This window comes from Gossypium hirsutum, chromosome D05 (genome assembly GCF_007990345.1).
Source record: "Gossypium hirsutum isolate 1008001.06 chromosome D05, Gossypium_hirsutum_v2.1, whole genome shotgun sequence".
In the NCBI taxonomy this organism is placed as follows: Eukaryota; Viridiplantae; Streptophyta; class Magnoliopsida; order Malvales; family Malvaceae; genus Gossypium; species Gossypium hirsutum.
Window position 1 is genome coordinate 1,826,221 of NC_053441.1, and position 17,663 is coordinate 1,843,883.

General features: G+C 34.1%; 2 protein-coding genes across 2 annotated transcripts; one reads left to right on the forward strand and one right to left on the reverse strand.

Moving 5' to 3' along the window:
* Positions 1–3,288: 3,288 nt before the first annotated feature.
* LOC107907432 (pentatricopeptide repeat-containing protein At1g31430) lies at positions 3,289–5,672 on the reverse strand. The gene has a single exon (XM_016834809.2). It carries the CDS (start codon positions 5,610–5,612, stop codon positions 3,747–3,749), a length of 1,866 nt encoding a protein of 621 aa, XP_016690298.1. The 5' UTR covers positions 5,613–5,672; the 3' UTR covers positions 3,289–3,746.
* A 1,482-nt stretch (positions 5,673–7,154) lies between these two features.
* On the forward strand, positions 7,155–8,912 carry LOC107907431 (GDP-fucose transporter 1). The gene has a single exon (XM_016834808.2). The coding sequence runs from the start codon at positions 7,618–7,620 to the stop codon at positions 8,647–8,649; it is 1,032 nt and encodes a 343-aa protein (XP_016690297.1). The 5' UTR covers positions 7,155–7,617; the 3' UTR covers positions 8,650–8,912.
* Positions 8,913–17,663: the final 8,751 nt, after the last annotated feature.

Below are 17,663 nucleotides of genomic sequence, written 5' to 3' on the forward strand. Positions count from 1 at the left end.
CTAGAATGTAAAATTTTCATTCATTAGCATATATTTCAATTTCAGTCCACTTCACAATTTATACCTTTCAAATTTTGAAATTACACAATTTCCTTAACTTTTACAATTTTTGTAATTTAGTCCCTCACCAATTAACTCATCAAATGAGATAAATTTTCTCAGTTAACACTTTATCTAAATATTATAAGCTATTACACAGCCTTTAATAAATATAATTTAATATCAAACCCTAATATTTAATCTTTTTCACAATTTGGTTCTAAAACCAATTTCTATTGAAATTACTTGATAAGATCTTCATATAACAAAATTAAAACTTCAAATCCATGTTAATTAATCATAAAAATCCATCATTAATCAATGTTAACTTTCAAAATTACCCATAAAATCAAAAACTAATGCATTAGATAGTTGGACCTAATTGTAAAAGTCTTAAATACACAAAAATTACAAGAAAAGAGTAATAATTGAACTCACATGATGAAAAAATATGAAAAACCAGCTTAGAGGACCTTTAATGACATTTTTGGATTGAAAATTAGAAAAATAATAGCCTATAAAAATTTAAAATTCAATTTATTTAAGTTAATTTCACAAAATTTACAATTTTGCCCTTTAATCACATGATTTTTGTTTTCTTTTCTGCTTATGCTGCCTCATGCCTTTATGTTAGGCATAATTTCTACTTAATTCCTCCTTTGTTCATTAATTAAGCCATTTAATCACTATTTCTTTAATTAGTAAGTTTTTCATCTTTTTCAATTTAGTCTTTTTTAGTTAATTAACTATCGAAACGTTAAAATTTTCTAACGAAACTTTAATACTATCTTAATGTCACTCCGTAAATATTTATAAAAATATTTACAGCTCGATTTATAAAATCGAGGTCTCGATACCTTGTTTTCAAAACCAATTAATTTAACAAATATTTCTAAAGCATAATTCACTAATTTATAAGCCTTCCTAAATTCACAATCGACTCATAAACACTATATAATAAAATTTACGAACTCACTTGTCAAATTTAGTGGTCTCGAGCCACTGTTTCCGACACCACTGAAAATTGGGCTGTTACATCGAGGGTCCATCTAAAGAACAATATGAGTGTTATATGATTGATTCTTAGTATGTGTAACAAATGTTGGGAAATGTCCGTATTTAATTCGTAAAGTTCGGTAATGCTCCGTAACCTTATTCCAATGACAGATAATGGTTAGGGGTGTTACATGGAACATGCTGGACAACCCAGTTTTCCATTTTTCTCCATCTAATATAAACTAAACGAGAGGGAGAAATTTTGACAACTTCAAATTAAGAATACGGACACAATGTTATTGTCTCTACAGAGTGGAATACTTTGCTTCAAATTTTACCAGCCGTTGAGCCATTCGTAGTCCCATCTCAACATTCCCATTGGTCCTGCAAGCACTAAGCAAGGAACCATGAAGGGGCACAATGGTTTCATTATCTATGCTTTGGCAAATCTTGTGCTTATGTATATTTTGAGTGGATACATTAATTTGACCTTCATCTGAAAACGTTGAGAAAAATAGGCCACCACTGTTTGACTTTAGCTAGTTCCAAATCACATTTTAGAAGATAATGAGCCTCACTTTTCATATCCTGCGAAATCTGCCATATGATTTTTTCGGTTTGTTTTGTCACTGTCTAGGCCACCACCATGTCCTAAAGGATCTTACACTTGGCCCTACGCATACACCCAAAGATGACTTTACTAAACATCAAAGGCCATTTATAAGATGCAGAGGACAATTTGCTGAGTTGCCAGATACTCAGCTTAGATGGCTGGACCACGTAGCGTCACCCGAGCTCGGCATTTGGTCTTGCACAAGGCAGCACGACCTTTGGTCTTTAGTCCACACTCTTCGCGTGCTAGCCTTGAGGCATAAAGAGGTTATCCACCATCTCTACCAAGACCACCATCTATATAAGCACTTCTGGAATCCTTTCAAACCCAGTACAAGTTACGGATTGAATAATTCAACCCCAAACACAATCCACCATCAAACCAGCTGACCTTAGAAATAAACCAAAGTTCCATTTTTAAACCCCCTGCTCTCCCCATTCCTACTTCGTAACGGAAGCAGTACAAAGAAAATGTCACCATTTTCCAAGGTTGTTGCTTCATCGTGCAAGAAGCATGTAGATGGAGATTATGATGACAATGATGGATTTGACTATGCTCCCATAGCATGCATGGAAGGAAATGGCGATGATGATGATGATGATGATGACTATGACTATGCCCCTGCAGCTTCTCTGGATGGTGATGATGATAATGACAGCTATGATTATGCTCCTGCTGCATGAGTAGATAAATAGTTCGTACTTATGCTATTTACTCTTAACAGCATCAAACCCTAATAACGGGGTTTCTAACCCAAAACTTTTTGCATTTCTATTATGGAGTAAGGTCTATGAGTGGACCCCCATGTGCTGATTTAAAGCTCCTTATGATTGTGACATTTAACGAAAACATGGGATGTATTTTATGTCAGCTATCGTTATTATTTTAGCAATCAGTGACAAATGTTAATCTCATGCATTTTATATGTTTACTGATAATGATAGATGGTCACCATCACTACATCATCAACTACTCAACTAGAGCTTTGGGAGGTTGCAGTGGAAGAAATTAAATAATATTATTGCAGTTTTGTACTTAAGCATAATCCAATTTTTTAAAAGAATGTTTTCTTGTCTGTTGGTGTTATGGTAATATCAGTCCAGCAAGTCAATGTAGAGCTAATTAATTACTGGTTTTATGGGGCTCAAAAGGTACAATCCAACTTTTATTTTTTTCAAAGTAATCGTGTCCGACACATATCCAAATATGAGTGCAAGGATTGAAAAAAAAAAAACTGAACAAATGCATGTCAGACAGAGGAGACTCACACCCGAGTCTGAATCAATTCGGTTGCAATGGTATAATAAACCCAACGAGCAGGCACCTCAAATGGAGATTAAAAGTTTGACCTTACCAGGCAAGCCCTGTCTCTTAACACGTTATGTGCAAACTCAATCCTAGAAGACCATGTAGGCAAAAGTTGAACTACGTAGATGAATCCTTGTGCCACATAGCATTATCAGTTTCTCCGTAATTAATTTAAAGGACTACGGCATAATATTACTAAACAGATCACAACTGGAATATGTAACTTCAAATACAAGTTAGCAGAAAGGAGAGAGATACCTGCTAGGAAAGGCCGGCAATTGCTTAGGAGATCCATGAATATTAGCAATTCAATGCAGACAAGTAAACAACAATGAAAAAGAAATCCACAACCAAACATTAATATATGGCATGAACTCTTAAGAAATTAGCCAAAGAAAAATCTTAACAAAAATCTGGTTTCAATATAGATTTCCCTGTTAATAAACAATAGTTCACAGATTTCAGTCAAAACTCATATTCCTATGAACATGATGTTAGTGTCTGCACTGAGTTGACAATTGTAAAATCATGCCTTTGTGTAATATTCAGATGATGATTTTAACATCTAAATCTGATACTAAATTTTAACAAGATACATGAAATGATTCTGTTGGATCAAACCTAATGGAGATGTTGAATGACGCGTGTTCCACCACAGACTTGGAGCAAATTTAAGCGTGCCTGTTAACTGTTATGAAAACCTGCTTGAACAAGAAACCCAACCAGTAGTCCAATTGCCTCTTCTTGAAAATTTTGATTCCCCAACTTGGATTTTTTTTAAGCGACTGCTTTATGATTGAGTTATTGCACCATTGACTTTAATTGAGCTACAGCCAGGCACCTTTTTGACTCCAAGATCTTTCATCTTTTCTCTAACCTTTTTTACATCTTCCCATCTATCAGCAGATGCATAGATATTGGACAGAAGTGTATGAACGCTTGAATCACTTGATTGAATTTCTACTAGCCGTTGAGCCATTCGTTCTCCCATCTCAACATTGCCATAGGTCCTGCAAGCACTAAGCAATGAACCATAAAGGGGCACAATGGTTTCATTATCTTTGCCTGGTATATCATCTATCAACTTCTCTACTTCAACTAACAGTCCAGCTCGACAAAGTAGGTCAATCAAACACGCATAGTGTTCCAACTTTGGCTCCATATGATACACTTTTGATATGGAATCAAAAACCTTACGACCTTCTTCAACCAATCCTCCATGACTACAAGCACTTAAAACACCTATAAAGGTGATATCATCAGGTTTTTCATTGGTTTGTTCCATTTCCGAGAATAACTCAAGTGCCTTGCTTGTTTCCCCGTTAACTGCCATCCCGCATATAATTGAAGTCCAAGAGGCAGTATCCCTTTTTCTCAACCCATAGAATATCTCCAGAGCTTTCTCAATGCAGCCACACTTTGCATACATTTCGATAAGAGCTGTACCAACAACAGTGTCTAGAACAATACTATTTTCATTAAGGTAACCATGAATCCATTTCCCTTGCTCAAGAGCTCCCAACTTAGCACAACCTGTTAGGAGAGAAACCAAAACAAACTTATCTGGTTTAACCCTTTGGGCCTGCATTTCTTGAAACAGTCCAACTGCCTCATCAAAACAGTTGAATTGCACATAACCATTAATCATGGCTGTCCAAAGAACTACATCCCTAACTGGACTTCTCTCAAATAACCGTCTAGCTTCAACCAGCTGACCAACATTTACATAGCCAGAAACCATACTAGTCCAACAATTAACATTTTTACTCGGCATGTCATCAAAAAGTTTTCTGGCAATATCTAGACAACCACACTTGCAATACATGTCTAACAAAGCATTCCCCATTATAGTAGTCAATTCAAGTTCCTCCCTTGCATAATGGTCAATTTCCTTTCCAAGATCCAATCTTCCCAATGCCGTGCAAGCCGAAAGAGTACTAACAATTGTAGCCTCATTAGGCTTAACCAGACCCTCTTTTCTCATCAGCCCAAAAAGATTCACAGCATCTTCAAACTTCCCACACTTAACCAACCCAGAAATCAACACATTCCAGGCAACAACATCTCTTTGAGGCATTTCATCAAACAACTTCTTCGAACACCGAATCCGACCCACTTGAACATACATATCCATAAGTGAATTAACGACATAAGCATCAAACTCAAGCCCAGATTTTGCTACTAACCCATGAATCTTTTGACCTTCAAAAACAGCTCCCAAGCTTCCAATTGCCTTAAAAACGAAAGGATAGGTAAAACCATCGGGCCACAATCCTTGCTCTCTAAGCTTCCCAAAGACCAAGATTGCATTTTTATGACTACCCTTTTTCACAAACGTCTTGATCATCACATTGTAAATAAACAAAGATGGGTATTGAACGAGATTGAAGATCTTTTCAGCGTACCGAAAGGTTCCAAGAGTTGGGTCTGTACAAAAAGCTATGAGCTTGTTGAGAGTGTGGCTGTCTTGGTGTAGACCAAGTAGAAAGGTTTGGGCTTGGATTTGCTTAAGGTGGTTCATGGATTTGCAGCTTTTGAGAAGAGAGATGCATGATTGCTTGGTTAATGGAGAGTGAAACGAGAAAAGGCGTGGCTTTGATAAAATGTAATGGCGGGAAATGAAGTGAAATAACCGAAGCTGACTTTGAAGGAGCATCAGACTCGAGAGCTCAAGGATTTTATTATGTAACTGTTTATGAACTTGACTTGGGCTCTTAAAAAGAGATTTTTTTTTTTTACGCCCGCCTCAATATATAATTTGATTTTGATGCTGAAAAAGATTAAGACTTTTCTTTGGAATTTGCTTGAAGTTTGAATTTTCAAAATCCTTTGAAATTTGTCAAATATACTAAAATTTTGTATTTAGTGTTCAAAGTTTTATATAATAAGAATTAATATATTAATATTTTCAATAGTGAATATAAGAATTTGATTAAATTAATACTTCTACTATTAAATGAATCATGTTAATTTTTTTATTATTAAAAAATTAAATAATACTAAAGTGAAATAAGAATTAATATTTACAGCTTAAAAATTATGATTTATTGTTTAATATAGTTAATATATTTAAAGTTTTTATGGTTCAATAAATAATTTTTTTTAATTTATTTAAATTTTATTAACCGTATAAAAACTAATTTAATTCAATCCTATAATATAGCACTATATGATAAGGAATTATGCAGAGTCTAATTATTTTAGTTTTCTAATTAAAATGCGAGAGAAACTCAAAGGCTTCTTGAAAAGCTCCAGTGTGAGCCATTCTTATTCCTATAGGCTCCACACTGCAAGCCCGTAAAAGGCAATCAGTAATGGGCTTTAAAATACTCTCCCTGTACAATATTTAATTCAACTTTCTTTTGGCAGTAAATTCAAAGGAGGTATAGAGTAGAAATTTGACTTTTAAATAGTTGTTTGAGTTTTAAAATATTTTTTAATTATATTTAAAGTGATTTTTTATCTTTATAATTAAGTTTTGAATGTGATTTTTTTACAATTTTTAATTATAGTGTATATTATATTAACGAGACATTTAAATATACTAATTTTAAAACTCATAATTATATTTGTTTTATTGATGATGTATTAACACATCAAATGATACATCAATCTATATCGTGTATATATATAATGTAAAAAAGGTAACTAATTGTTTAGTTTCAAAATGTTTTTTAGTTATATTTAAAGTGAGTCATGTCTTTATTTTAAATATGGTTTTCTTATTATTTTTAATTAGAATTTATTTACAATTTTTAATGATAGTGTATAATTACATTAATGAAGTATTTAAATTTGTCAATTTTTTTAGTGGATACATTGTCTAAAATGTTAATTTTAAACTCATATTTCAAGACTCAAACTCGCCCAATTCATTTTTCAAGTTTTACATGTTTTATATTGTATTATTTTTATACATTATGTAATTTATAATAATATATAATATAAACATTAAAAAATTAAGATAACTATATATTAAATTAATATAAAATTATTAAATATTAAAATAAATATATTTTAATAAATAAAAAAGAAATAAAATGCGCGGATTCAAAATCCACTTAATTTAACCATTTTTAGTCAAAGATAAATTTGAAAAAAAATTTAAGCAAGTAAATATAAAATATGTTAATAGGTGGAAAATAAATTAATGGAACAATAACAATCAATAAATATCAGCATGTTAAAATTGTTTAGGCATTGTCATTGGTAGACGCTGTCGTATAGTCTGAAATCTGAAATCGTCCCTTCCTCTTCGATTTTTATTGAACCGTGGGAAAGTGGCTCCCTCTCTAAACCTCCCCTGTTCCTCTTGCGGAAATTAACCAATCAAAACAAGCGGACTCTGCTTTCTAGTACGACGCTACGCCTCTACCCCCCACCACTCTGTTCTCTTTCACAACCATTCATTTTCGATCTCAAAAGGCTTTCTCCAAGATCTCCCACTTCCTTGTCGGTGACTTCTCTGTTTCAATTTCTTTTATTTTGCTTCTTTAATCTGTTTTTTTCCTTTTACTTTGATTTGTTTAGATCAATATCTTAAATACCCACATCCCCATTCCCTCTCATCAAGTCCTCTTCTAGTTCACATCCTGTTACAATTCCCACTAATTCTTTTTTCAGATCCATTGATTTCATCTTGTCGATATTTGTTGTGAAAAATGTCAGCTATTCGATTTGATTCCACTAAGCAATACTATGCTACAAGTAGTTTGGTTGCGGGTTATGCACTTTGTTCAAGCTTGCTTGCTGTTATTAACAAATTTGCAATCACCAAATTCAATTACCCAGGATTGTTAACTGCGTTACAGTACTTAACTTCTGCTTTAGGAGTCTGGGTTTTGGGAAAGTTTGGGTTTTTACATCATGATGCTTTCACATGGGATACTGCCAAGAAGTTTTTGCCTGCTGCCATTGTCTTTTACCTCGCGATCTTCACAAACACCAATCTTTTGCGTCATGCCAATGTTGATACTTTTATAGTGTTTAGATCCTTGACACCCCTTTTGGTTGCATTAGCTGATACAACCTTTAGGAGACAACCGTGCCCTTCAAAGTTAACATTTATTTCCCTGTTGATCATTCTGGGTGGTGCTGTTGGGTATGTTGCCACTGATTCAGCATTTACCTTGACTGCATATTCATGGGCGTTCGCATATTTGGTGACAATTACTACTGAAATGGTGTATATTAAGCATATGGTGATGAATCTTGGGTTGAACACCTGGGGTTTTGTGTTGTACAACAACTTCTTGTCCTTGATGATGGCACCCATATTTTGGGTTTTGACTGGAGAATACAAAGAGGTTTTTGCTGCTTTGGGAGCCAATGGTGGGGATTGGTTTGAGCCTGTGGCATTTACCGCCGTATCTTTGTCGTGCTTGTTCGGTTTGCTCATTAGTTTCTTCGGATTTGCGGCTAGGAAGGCGATCTCCGCCACAGCATTTACCGTGACTGGTGTAGTGAATAAGTTTCTTACAGTTGTGATCAATGTGTTGATTTGGGATAAGCATGCTACTCCTTTCGGATTGGTCTGTCTCCTCTTCACGCTGGCAGGAGGGGTTCTTTATCAGCAGTCAGTTACTGGACCACCACGTGAGTCATCGGCATCTAAGCAGACCGGTGACGTAGACAAGAATGACGCTGATGAGAATCAAGATAAGAGTGTATCTGGTAAACATGCTTCTGTATGAGAAGTGTTATTTCTTAGTTTTCATGGTTTTAGCCTCTAAGAATACTGTTCGAATGTATGAATCTTTAGTACCCCTATTTTTGAAAGTACCTTTGCTGTGTTAGATCTCACAATCCCATGTCTAGAATTTAAACACGGTTAGCGCTTTATGCTTTAGCAATTTGGTGATTTACGAGTCATTATGCTTCATATTCATAATTGACCATATTGTCGCATTCTTTGTTGCTTAATGTACTAGTGGCTGGCTGGTTACAGTTTTCCATATATAGTCTTTGGCTCATTGATGGTTTTGAATATGTATTTTGTTGTGTCTTATTTACTTTTTCATTGTTGCCTTGGTTTAGATATTGATGTTGCTATCAGTTATAGGGTCCCGGATTAGTTTCAAGGACCTCTCTGAGTAAATCAACTTTCGGTACTTAAATCTTAATACCAACCAACATCGTATCTCTTTGATGAAAAAGAGGAAACAGAAGTAGACTAGAAAACCTTATGTCTTAGCTTGATTTTTGGACAGATCTTGTGTCTAATATGACTTGAATCGAGGGGTAAGCTTGATTGGCGTTGCGAAAGTGAAGAAGGCACCGACTCACTATGAAATTAACTGATGTTCTGATATTTTGCATAAATGCCAATGGTTTATCTCTGAGATCAATTACTGCTGAACCATTTTGTTAATTTTATTGTTTGGTATGCATTCTGCCATTTAACCTCTGGTCTTAGGAACTTGCTACTAGTTCATTTAGTAATGCATGATCGAGTCGGCTGCTATCGAGAACAGGGACGCCCAAATTAGTCAAGTTATTGCTTGTTTCAGCAACGTTGTTGTTCTAACCAATCCATTTCCACAGCTCTTCTTCTTTTGATTTATGTAAAGAACATGGTCTAGTTAGTACTGACGTCAGGGAAGCAATGTCCTTGGTCCTACACTCTAATACCCTAAGCTCTTATACCAACTGTCTAAGTTATAATCAATTTGCAAGGTATTGTCTGTCTTGATTATTTTTCTATGACGATTTTATCTATAAAGATATGAACACTCGAAGTCCAAATTACTGTGCTAAAAAAGTCCGATGAATCTCAAATTGAGGCCATCTTCCTTGGTTCCTGGAGCTCTTACAAAACATCCTCTTACCCATTTTCTTTGCCTGAAATTAGACAAGTTTCTTGCTTTTGTTACAGCCAATCAAATTCTATCTGGGAGTGCATTTTATCATAAACAACAGCTTCAAACATTACAAATCAACAGCTTTAATCCGCAGCCTTGTTTGCTTATCTGAGGCTGCACCCTATGATCAAAAGTCATGGTTTCCCACCAATCAAGCCAACCGCTGATTCACAATTTCCTTAAAAATTTGATCAAACAAGTATTTTTGGCTGAAGATTTTTATTTTTATTTATCTTTTATGTCCATTTTATTGTAGGTTAGAACTTGTGTTTTCTTTTATAAATGAAAAATACATTTATCATTACATCCTATACTTATCAGTGCTGAAGATATTTATTTATCGATCAGCGAGTTTGTTTTTTTCTCTCTTCGAATGGTAGTGGCTTTTAAAAAGGATCCGTTGCTCCACGTGACCTTTGTTGTTGTAGAAGATCCGAGGTGAGGTTAGTAGCGGAATCATTGGTTTCGGATCTGGACCAACACACTTAAAACACACACAAATACATATAATGTCTCCGTAATGGCCCTAAAGCTTTGTAAAAGGGAGATAAATGGGATAATGATAAATGATTAAAAAATGTTTCAAATGATATGAAGAACGTACTTATCCAAATATATATACATGATTTAAAACTCTAAGAATATTTTGTTGTTGATATTTGAGATTAGTTGGCTGACTCGAGCTTTATGAGACGTAATTTGAAGCATATATGTGTCCGGTAACTAAAATAGGATGTGTTGTATTTATATATAAACTTTGTGCTTTTTAAAATCAACATTTACGGGTAAATTACCATTAAAAGTCCTTTCTTTTTTAATAATTATCAAAATAGGCCCGGTAAATAATTATTTACCGGAATGGGCCTTACCGTAAAAACACGTCCTCAAGGGCGCGCTTTATCCACGTAGACAGAAAGCGCACTTATGTGGACGCGTTTTCCTGCCACGTCAGCACGTCCCTGGGGACGCGTTTTCCCCGCGCGTGATCAGTACCAACGGTCATTTTTTTGACCATTGGCCCCCCCAACGGTAAAAAAAAACTATAAATACCCCCCACCCCTTCATTTTTTTCACAAATTAATCATTTCTCAATTATTCTCTCAATTTCCTCTCAATTTGCTCTCAATTTCCTTCCAAATTTCTCTCAAATCCATATTTAATCTCAATTTGTGAGAAATCCCTATTTTTAATTTTTTTTAATTTTAATTTTTTTAATTTTTTTTAAATCGTAAAAATTTGTACGAATTTAGCAATGACCGGAGAATTGATTCGTCTTGATAACAAGCACATATCCGTCGAACAAATGAAAATGGTAAGTGTTAAATTTATTTTTTAAATATTATTTAAGATTTTTTTATTTATGCAATTTTAAATAATTATTAATTTATTATTTGTTATAAAAGTCTGTAGATCGGATATTGGAATGTTATATCTGTAATATGCATGGTCCTCCATCATTGTTGGTAGAGAATTACCTGCGGGAAGCGGGTTTTTGGCACGTGGAGACGGTAGGCCGGGGATGCAAGTTGGACCCGGAACTATTGATTGAGAGGTGGAGACTCGAGACGAGCACATTCCATCTTTCATGTGGAGAGTGCACTATCACTTTGGAAGATGTCAATCTAAAATTGAGATTGCCGGTGGACGGGTACCCAGGCACTGGGTCTGTTCAATCTGGTAATTGAGGAGCGGTGTAAGCTTTTGAGTGTTATTCCGAAGAAAATTAACAGAGGTCGGATCGAGATGAGCTGGTTACGAGACACATTCCCAGATCCGGATGATGATTCAACTGAAGTAGAAAGAATCTGATATGCTCGGGCATACATTATTCAGATAATTGGAGGTTATCTGATGCCGGACTTGTCATGGAACCTTGTACATCTAAGATGGCTGCTGAAACTCGTTGATTTTAGAGCAGCTGGTGAATTGAGTTGGGGGTCTGCCGTGTTGGCAACATTATATCGGCAGATGTGCAGGGCGACGCGACCGACTAAAGTGAAAATTGGAGGTTGTCTGTCACTACTGCAGTCATGGGCACAGTTTCGCTTTCCATTTTTACATCCTCGAGTGGACCACCCATATACATTCCTACTCATAACGAGGTAAATTTTATATTAGATTTTACAATTATTACGTAGATTTTTAAAAATAATAGTATGCTAAAAATTTATTTAATTAGGTGGAACCATCAGGCAAGTTATGCTCGATTACCTACCTTTCTTGAAGATATACGACTTCTATTAGACCAACAGTCGGAAGCATAAGTAAGCATTAAATAAAATTGATATTTTCATCATGAGCTAGTCGATTGGTATTTAGTATTTAGCATTTAGTATTATATATAACTAATATTTCTATCATGTTCATATAGTTTCAATGGACACCATACGAGGATCCGACAATTCGGGCAGTAATTTCGAATGAGTACTTTCAAAATCCAAACACTTGGCAAGTGAAAGTCGCGTTGATCAACTATGCGACCATGGAGATGCACCAATCAAACAGAGTGTTACGGCAATTTAGATGTAGACAATCGATTCCCGTGGCACCTGAGATGTTTGATGATCACCACAAAATCGACCTACTGCAATTGCATACGGATTGGCTGAGATTTTGGTCGTACTACATCCAAATGTGGAAAGATCAGTATGATTATATACCTACTCGAGAACCAATCATCGTTCCGGAGTTAGCGTGCATGCCGGAATACATGCCATGGTTTAAGATCCGTGGTAAGTCGTATTTACTGTCGGCAGAGGAGAGGCAGCGGCAATTACATGTCCAAAGGGAACGACGTGGGCCTTTAAATCCAAGACGAAGAGGCGACGACGCAGGCCCATCAACGAGGCCCAGATAATCACCCGGCCCATCATCAGCGGCCATTCAATCACCAGTCCCAACAAGAGCACCGACACAGTCACCCGACCCAGCAGTTCAACCGACGATACCCACGACACAACCTTTTCAAATGATGCCAGGTGCGTATCCTAGCCCTTTTATGTATCCTAACCCTTATATGTTTCCTTTTCTGAGTCCTATGATAGGTTGGAGTCAATGGCCCGGTTTATCTCCATTTTTCGTTACGCCGAGTGGACTGCCGATGTATATGCCAGCATTGCACGAGGGGCCGTTGGGGAGCTCTACTTTTTACCAATTCCCATCACCATATGGGTTTCAAACAGTTTCGCCGTTGGTGATGCAAACACCTCCATAGCCTCTATTCTATCAATGTGGCTCATCGTCCCAACACCAACAACCAGATACCCTACTAGAGGAACCAAAATTCCCGCCGGATCAACCATAACCCCCGCTGGAAGCTGGACAAATGAGGAATTCAGCGTGTAACCGTCGACGGCCGCCATGTGGCACTGAATCTGGTGGCCACGGAGATTGAGAAGCTATTTTAATATATTTGTACAAACATTTTGAATATTTTGATATTATTTGATGTAATACAATAGAAATTATTCTATATTATTTCATGTACTAAAATAGAAATTTACTTTTACACTTTTAATATAATAGATGTAAATTGTACGTATAACTCAATATACGGTGCTCCACTAGCGAGATGAGTCTGCACCATTGCTTCCAAGCTACGAGCACCTCTTATGTCGAACGAGTCATATGTCACCGGATAAACAGAAGAACAAAATCGATACGTAATAGATAGAACTTTCATTTGCGTCGTTCCGAATATTTTATGCCTAATTCTTTTACGAAGTTCTGTCAAATCTATGTTCTAGTTAAAAACCAGTCGCACTGTATTCTCTGATAAAAAAAACAACACTGTTCTCGGTGTGGCAAACCTCACCATTATAGTAAATAATAGCACTAATACGTTCACTCATCTTCAGTTTCTATCCTTTTTAGCCTCTCTAAATTTTTTTTGCTTTAACTTATTCAATCTGAGGGAAAATTTTTGCCTTATTTATAGTCAATCGGTAAACTCAATTGATGGACCAATTAGATAATTTAATTGATAAAAAAAGAGCAAAATTTATTTTGAAAGCAAAGAATTATTCTTGTAGAAATGCTTTACTTTGTTCAGAATTTTGTATGACATATAAACCTTACTTTTAATTTAATTTGCCTTTTTCTTTTTTAAAAAAATAATGTTTTTGGTAGATGGTTCTTCGAGTATAACATATGCATAAGTTAAAGCATCCTGCTTTACTTTGTTCAGAAATGCTTTACTTTTTTCAGTACTTCTGCTAATAAAGCATCCTGCTTAAAAACACCAAAACCCTAATTTAATTGATCTTTTCTTAAAAAATAATAAACACGAAAACTAGTCCAATTTTGAAAATTTTAAAAATAATTTAATTGACAAACCCTAAACTAAAGGTGCTCATGGGCCGGGCAAAAAATATGGGAGGGTTTGGGTAAAAATATAGGCTCGAATTATGGGTTTGAGCAAAAAAGGGCCGGGCCTCGGGCACCACTTTGTTGGCTCGAGCCCGGCACGGCACGGCCCGACCCGAATATATAATAAATAAATATTTTTTATTCTTTAATTTTAAAATATTTTTTTATTCTTTTTATTTTTAAAATAATTTTTTCGATGTTTATTAAAAAATGGGTCCGACCGGGCCAGGCTCGGGCTTATAAATTTTTTTCCCCGCCGAGCCTGGACAAAATTTTAGTCCCATATTTCGTGCAGGGCCGACCCCGGGCCTAGTAAGCAAGCCAAAAATTTTTTGGGCCCCGCCCGAACCAGGCCCTACCCGGCCCATGAACACCTCTACCCTAAACTCTAATCCATTATTTATTTAATTTTTAACCTTAAAACCCTAAACCTTAAACCCTAAAAGCAGTGAATCGGGCAAAACGCTCCCTCAGGAACGCGTTTTCCTGTCACGTACCTTGACATCGCGCTGACGTGGACGCACTTTCTAAGAAATGGGCCCATTCTGGTAAATAATTATTTACTGGGCCCATTTCGATAATTATTTTTAAAAAAGAGCTTTTAATAGTAATTTGTCCAATATTTACAGCAGATCATGCGTAATATTACTTACAAAATCTCTTTTCTTTTTTTTATTTTATTTCAGATTTCAATGGGATCCTATTCTCCTCATTCTTCATATGTTATTATTTTTGGATAACCAAAAAATATATAATCTAAGAAATTTAAATTGTTTGGTATTACTATGAACAATTTTGATAATTTTAATTTTTTAACATTTTATTCAAAATATGACCTTTCAGGTTATAAAAAATTTAATTATTTTTATTTAGACTACCATGATTTTATTCATAAATATTATTTCTTTTATTTTTCTTAATTGAAGTTTTGGATGGGTTATTTTATTTTTCATGAATCATGTGGCAATAAAACGAGAGGTGCAATAATAACGTGACGGTGTCAGCTAAAAGAACGGGAATGGGACACACAACTTAGGTGTCTGAACCAAACACAACATGTTCTCTGCACGAAAATGCTATTCAGCTATTGCTATTTGCTGGTCCCAATCCCCCTTTCTATTTTTTAAGCTCTAAACTATCATTCTTTTTCATTAATGTTTCAAGATATATATATTTATTTATTTTTAACAATATCTAATATTTAAATATTAAAAAACCTACATAAATAATATAAGAAATCCATATTATTATTTTTTGTTGTGTTAATTAAATTCGAGGTTTTGGGGGTTTGCAAACTGGTCCCAAATTCCATGTTCTGTACTGGACCACATAACAGCTTTGCCCCTTTTTCTTTAATGGGCGGATCCACTCAATCCTTTTTTTTAACCCTTTTCGATATCTTGTGTTTTCCTATACCTTTTTACTTTTCTACTATTCTGGCTTTAAATTATTTTCTCCTATTTAAGGCTTTTAGCCTTTTTCTAATTAATGGTCCGTTGTATTTTAACATTGATTTTGTTTTTGATATATATATTTTAACAATTCTACTATAAGTTCTAATTATTGTTGTTCTTTTTGACAAAATACTTAAAATTATCAATAGTCTCTCCCACCTCATAAATAAGAAAAAAATGTGCTTCAGCATATTCGAACTCACCTCCTCCTACATTGACAATAATATAGGTTAAAAACTGTCATTTAAAATTTTCATTTCTCTTTTTTTTTTTAACATGTCTTTAAAACTTGTGATAAGATTTTTAAATTTACTTTTAACGCTATAAATTTACAAATTGTGTACTTGAATTAGCTCCGGCATACGTTTCCTTACAAGTTGTGTACTTTGGGGATGATTTGTAAAATGTATAAAGTGATTTGAATTTAAAAATATATATGTTTTTTAAATGCAACAATGTACAATTTTAGCTGAATATCTTATCACCTAATTTTTTTTAATAAATGTTTTCCTATTACCTATATTCCCTCCCACTCTAATTCTTTTTCTTCATCTCTTAATAATTGCAGTATTATTATACCTCTCCTTTTTACTTCCTAAGACGTAGGATGAGAGAGAATCTGGTAATCCTTTTTATTGCCTTCACATTCCCCATTTCCTTTAAAACGTCTGTAACTATCTTAATGCATATTGTGATGTTGTTGTATAATACTAGAATTCCATTCATTAATTTTTTTTATTAATTATGTTGACTGGGCCTGAGAATTGATATTGTTACCAGTACACAAAGATACGAGTTTGAGTGTGAAAGTGTATTGATCCTCCTATTTAAGAGTTGAAATAAATTATGGATAATTTTAAGTATTGTATCAAAAAATTGATTAATTATTAAAGTAATCAATAACTTTACAGGTGATTTATTTGATGAGACAAATCTTAAAATTATGCATGAACTTTGATTTAATGTGTATTTTGATATGTGAATTTTAATTTGGTGTAATTATATACACAAAATTTTGATCGTGGTTCAAATGTATAAATGAAATATTAATTTTGATTCAATTATAAATATATCTATTTATTCTACATTGGATAAGTATAATTATTTGTGCATGCAATGTATAAAAGTAAAATGATACTGTGTTAAAAGTCAGTGATAATTGGATCAAATTAATTTTTCATATATAAAATTGCACTAACTCAAAATTTATGAATAAAATTGTAGATTAGATCAAAATTCATGTTTAATTTTTAAAATTTATTCCTTTGTTTGATACATAAATAGTAAAAAAAATTAATTCTACAAACAAGATTAACGTATGGTTATGTATCTCAATTATACATTTTTTTATTTTTCAAACATTAATTAACAACACTTGTGAATTCATTAATCCCGTTTATATAGTTGAAAAACTTTATGATATCTATTATTATTATTATGTGGTTATTGTCATTCATTTATAGGCCACGGTAGGAGGGAGGGAACGTATTTAGTCAACGAAAGTTCACATTTGTTCATAAATTAATTAGTAGGGTTGGTCGGGCACAGTGCTAGTATAATAATAAGACGGGAATTAATATTAGGTGGATCCGATTGCAGTCCATTTCGAGAAAGGGGTTAGAAATGTCTAAGCACTAAATTTCACTCATTTGGGACTATATATTAAATAGGATGTCTTCCTTCATGGCTTGAAGTTTTTGTGCTTGCGGATATGAGATCAATGTACTTGCCTTGTCTTTAATTACACTGGAGACCCCCTCCCCCCCATTATTTTAATCAAGCAACTTGTACATATGAAATCTCAATAAAATATCAGTTTATTGTTTAATTTATGCAATTGAAAATACCCGAAACTATACTAATTTAATCCTTTGCTACTTCAATAGATTGAGACCTTGTTAATCTTTTATTAATTATTAGGGTAAATTGTACTTAAAATCATTAAATTATTAGTAAATTTACGTTTTGGTTAATTAATTTTAAAGAAGTTATAAAATGATAATTAGACTATTCAGAATTTTTATT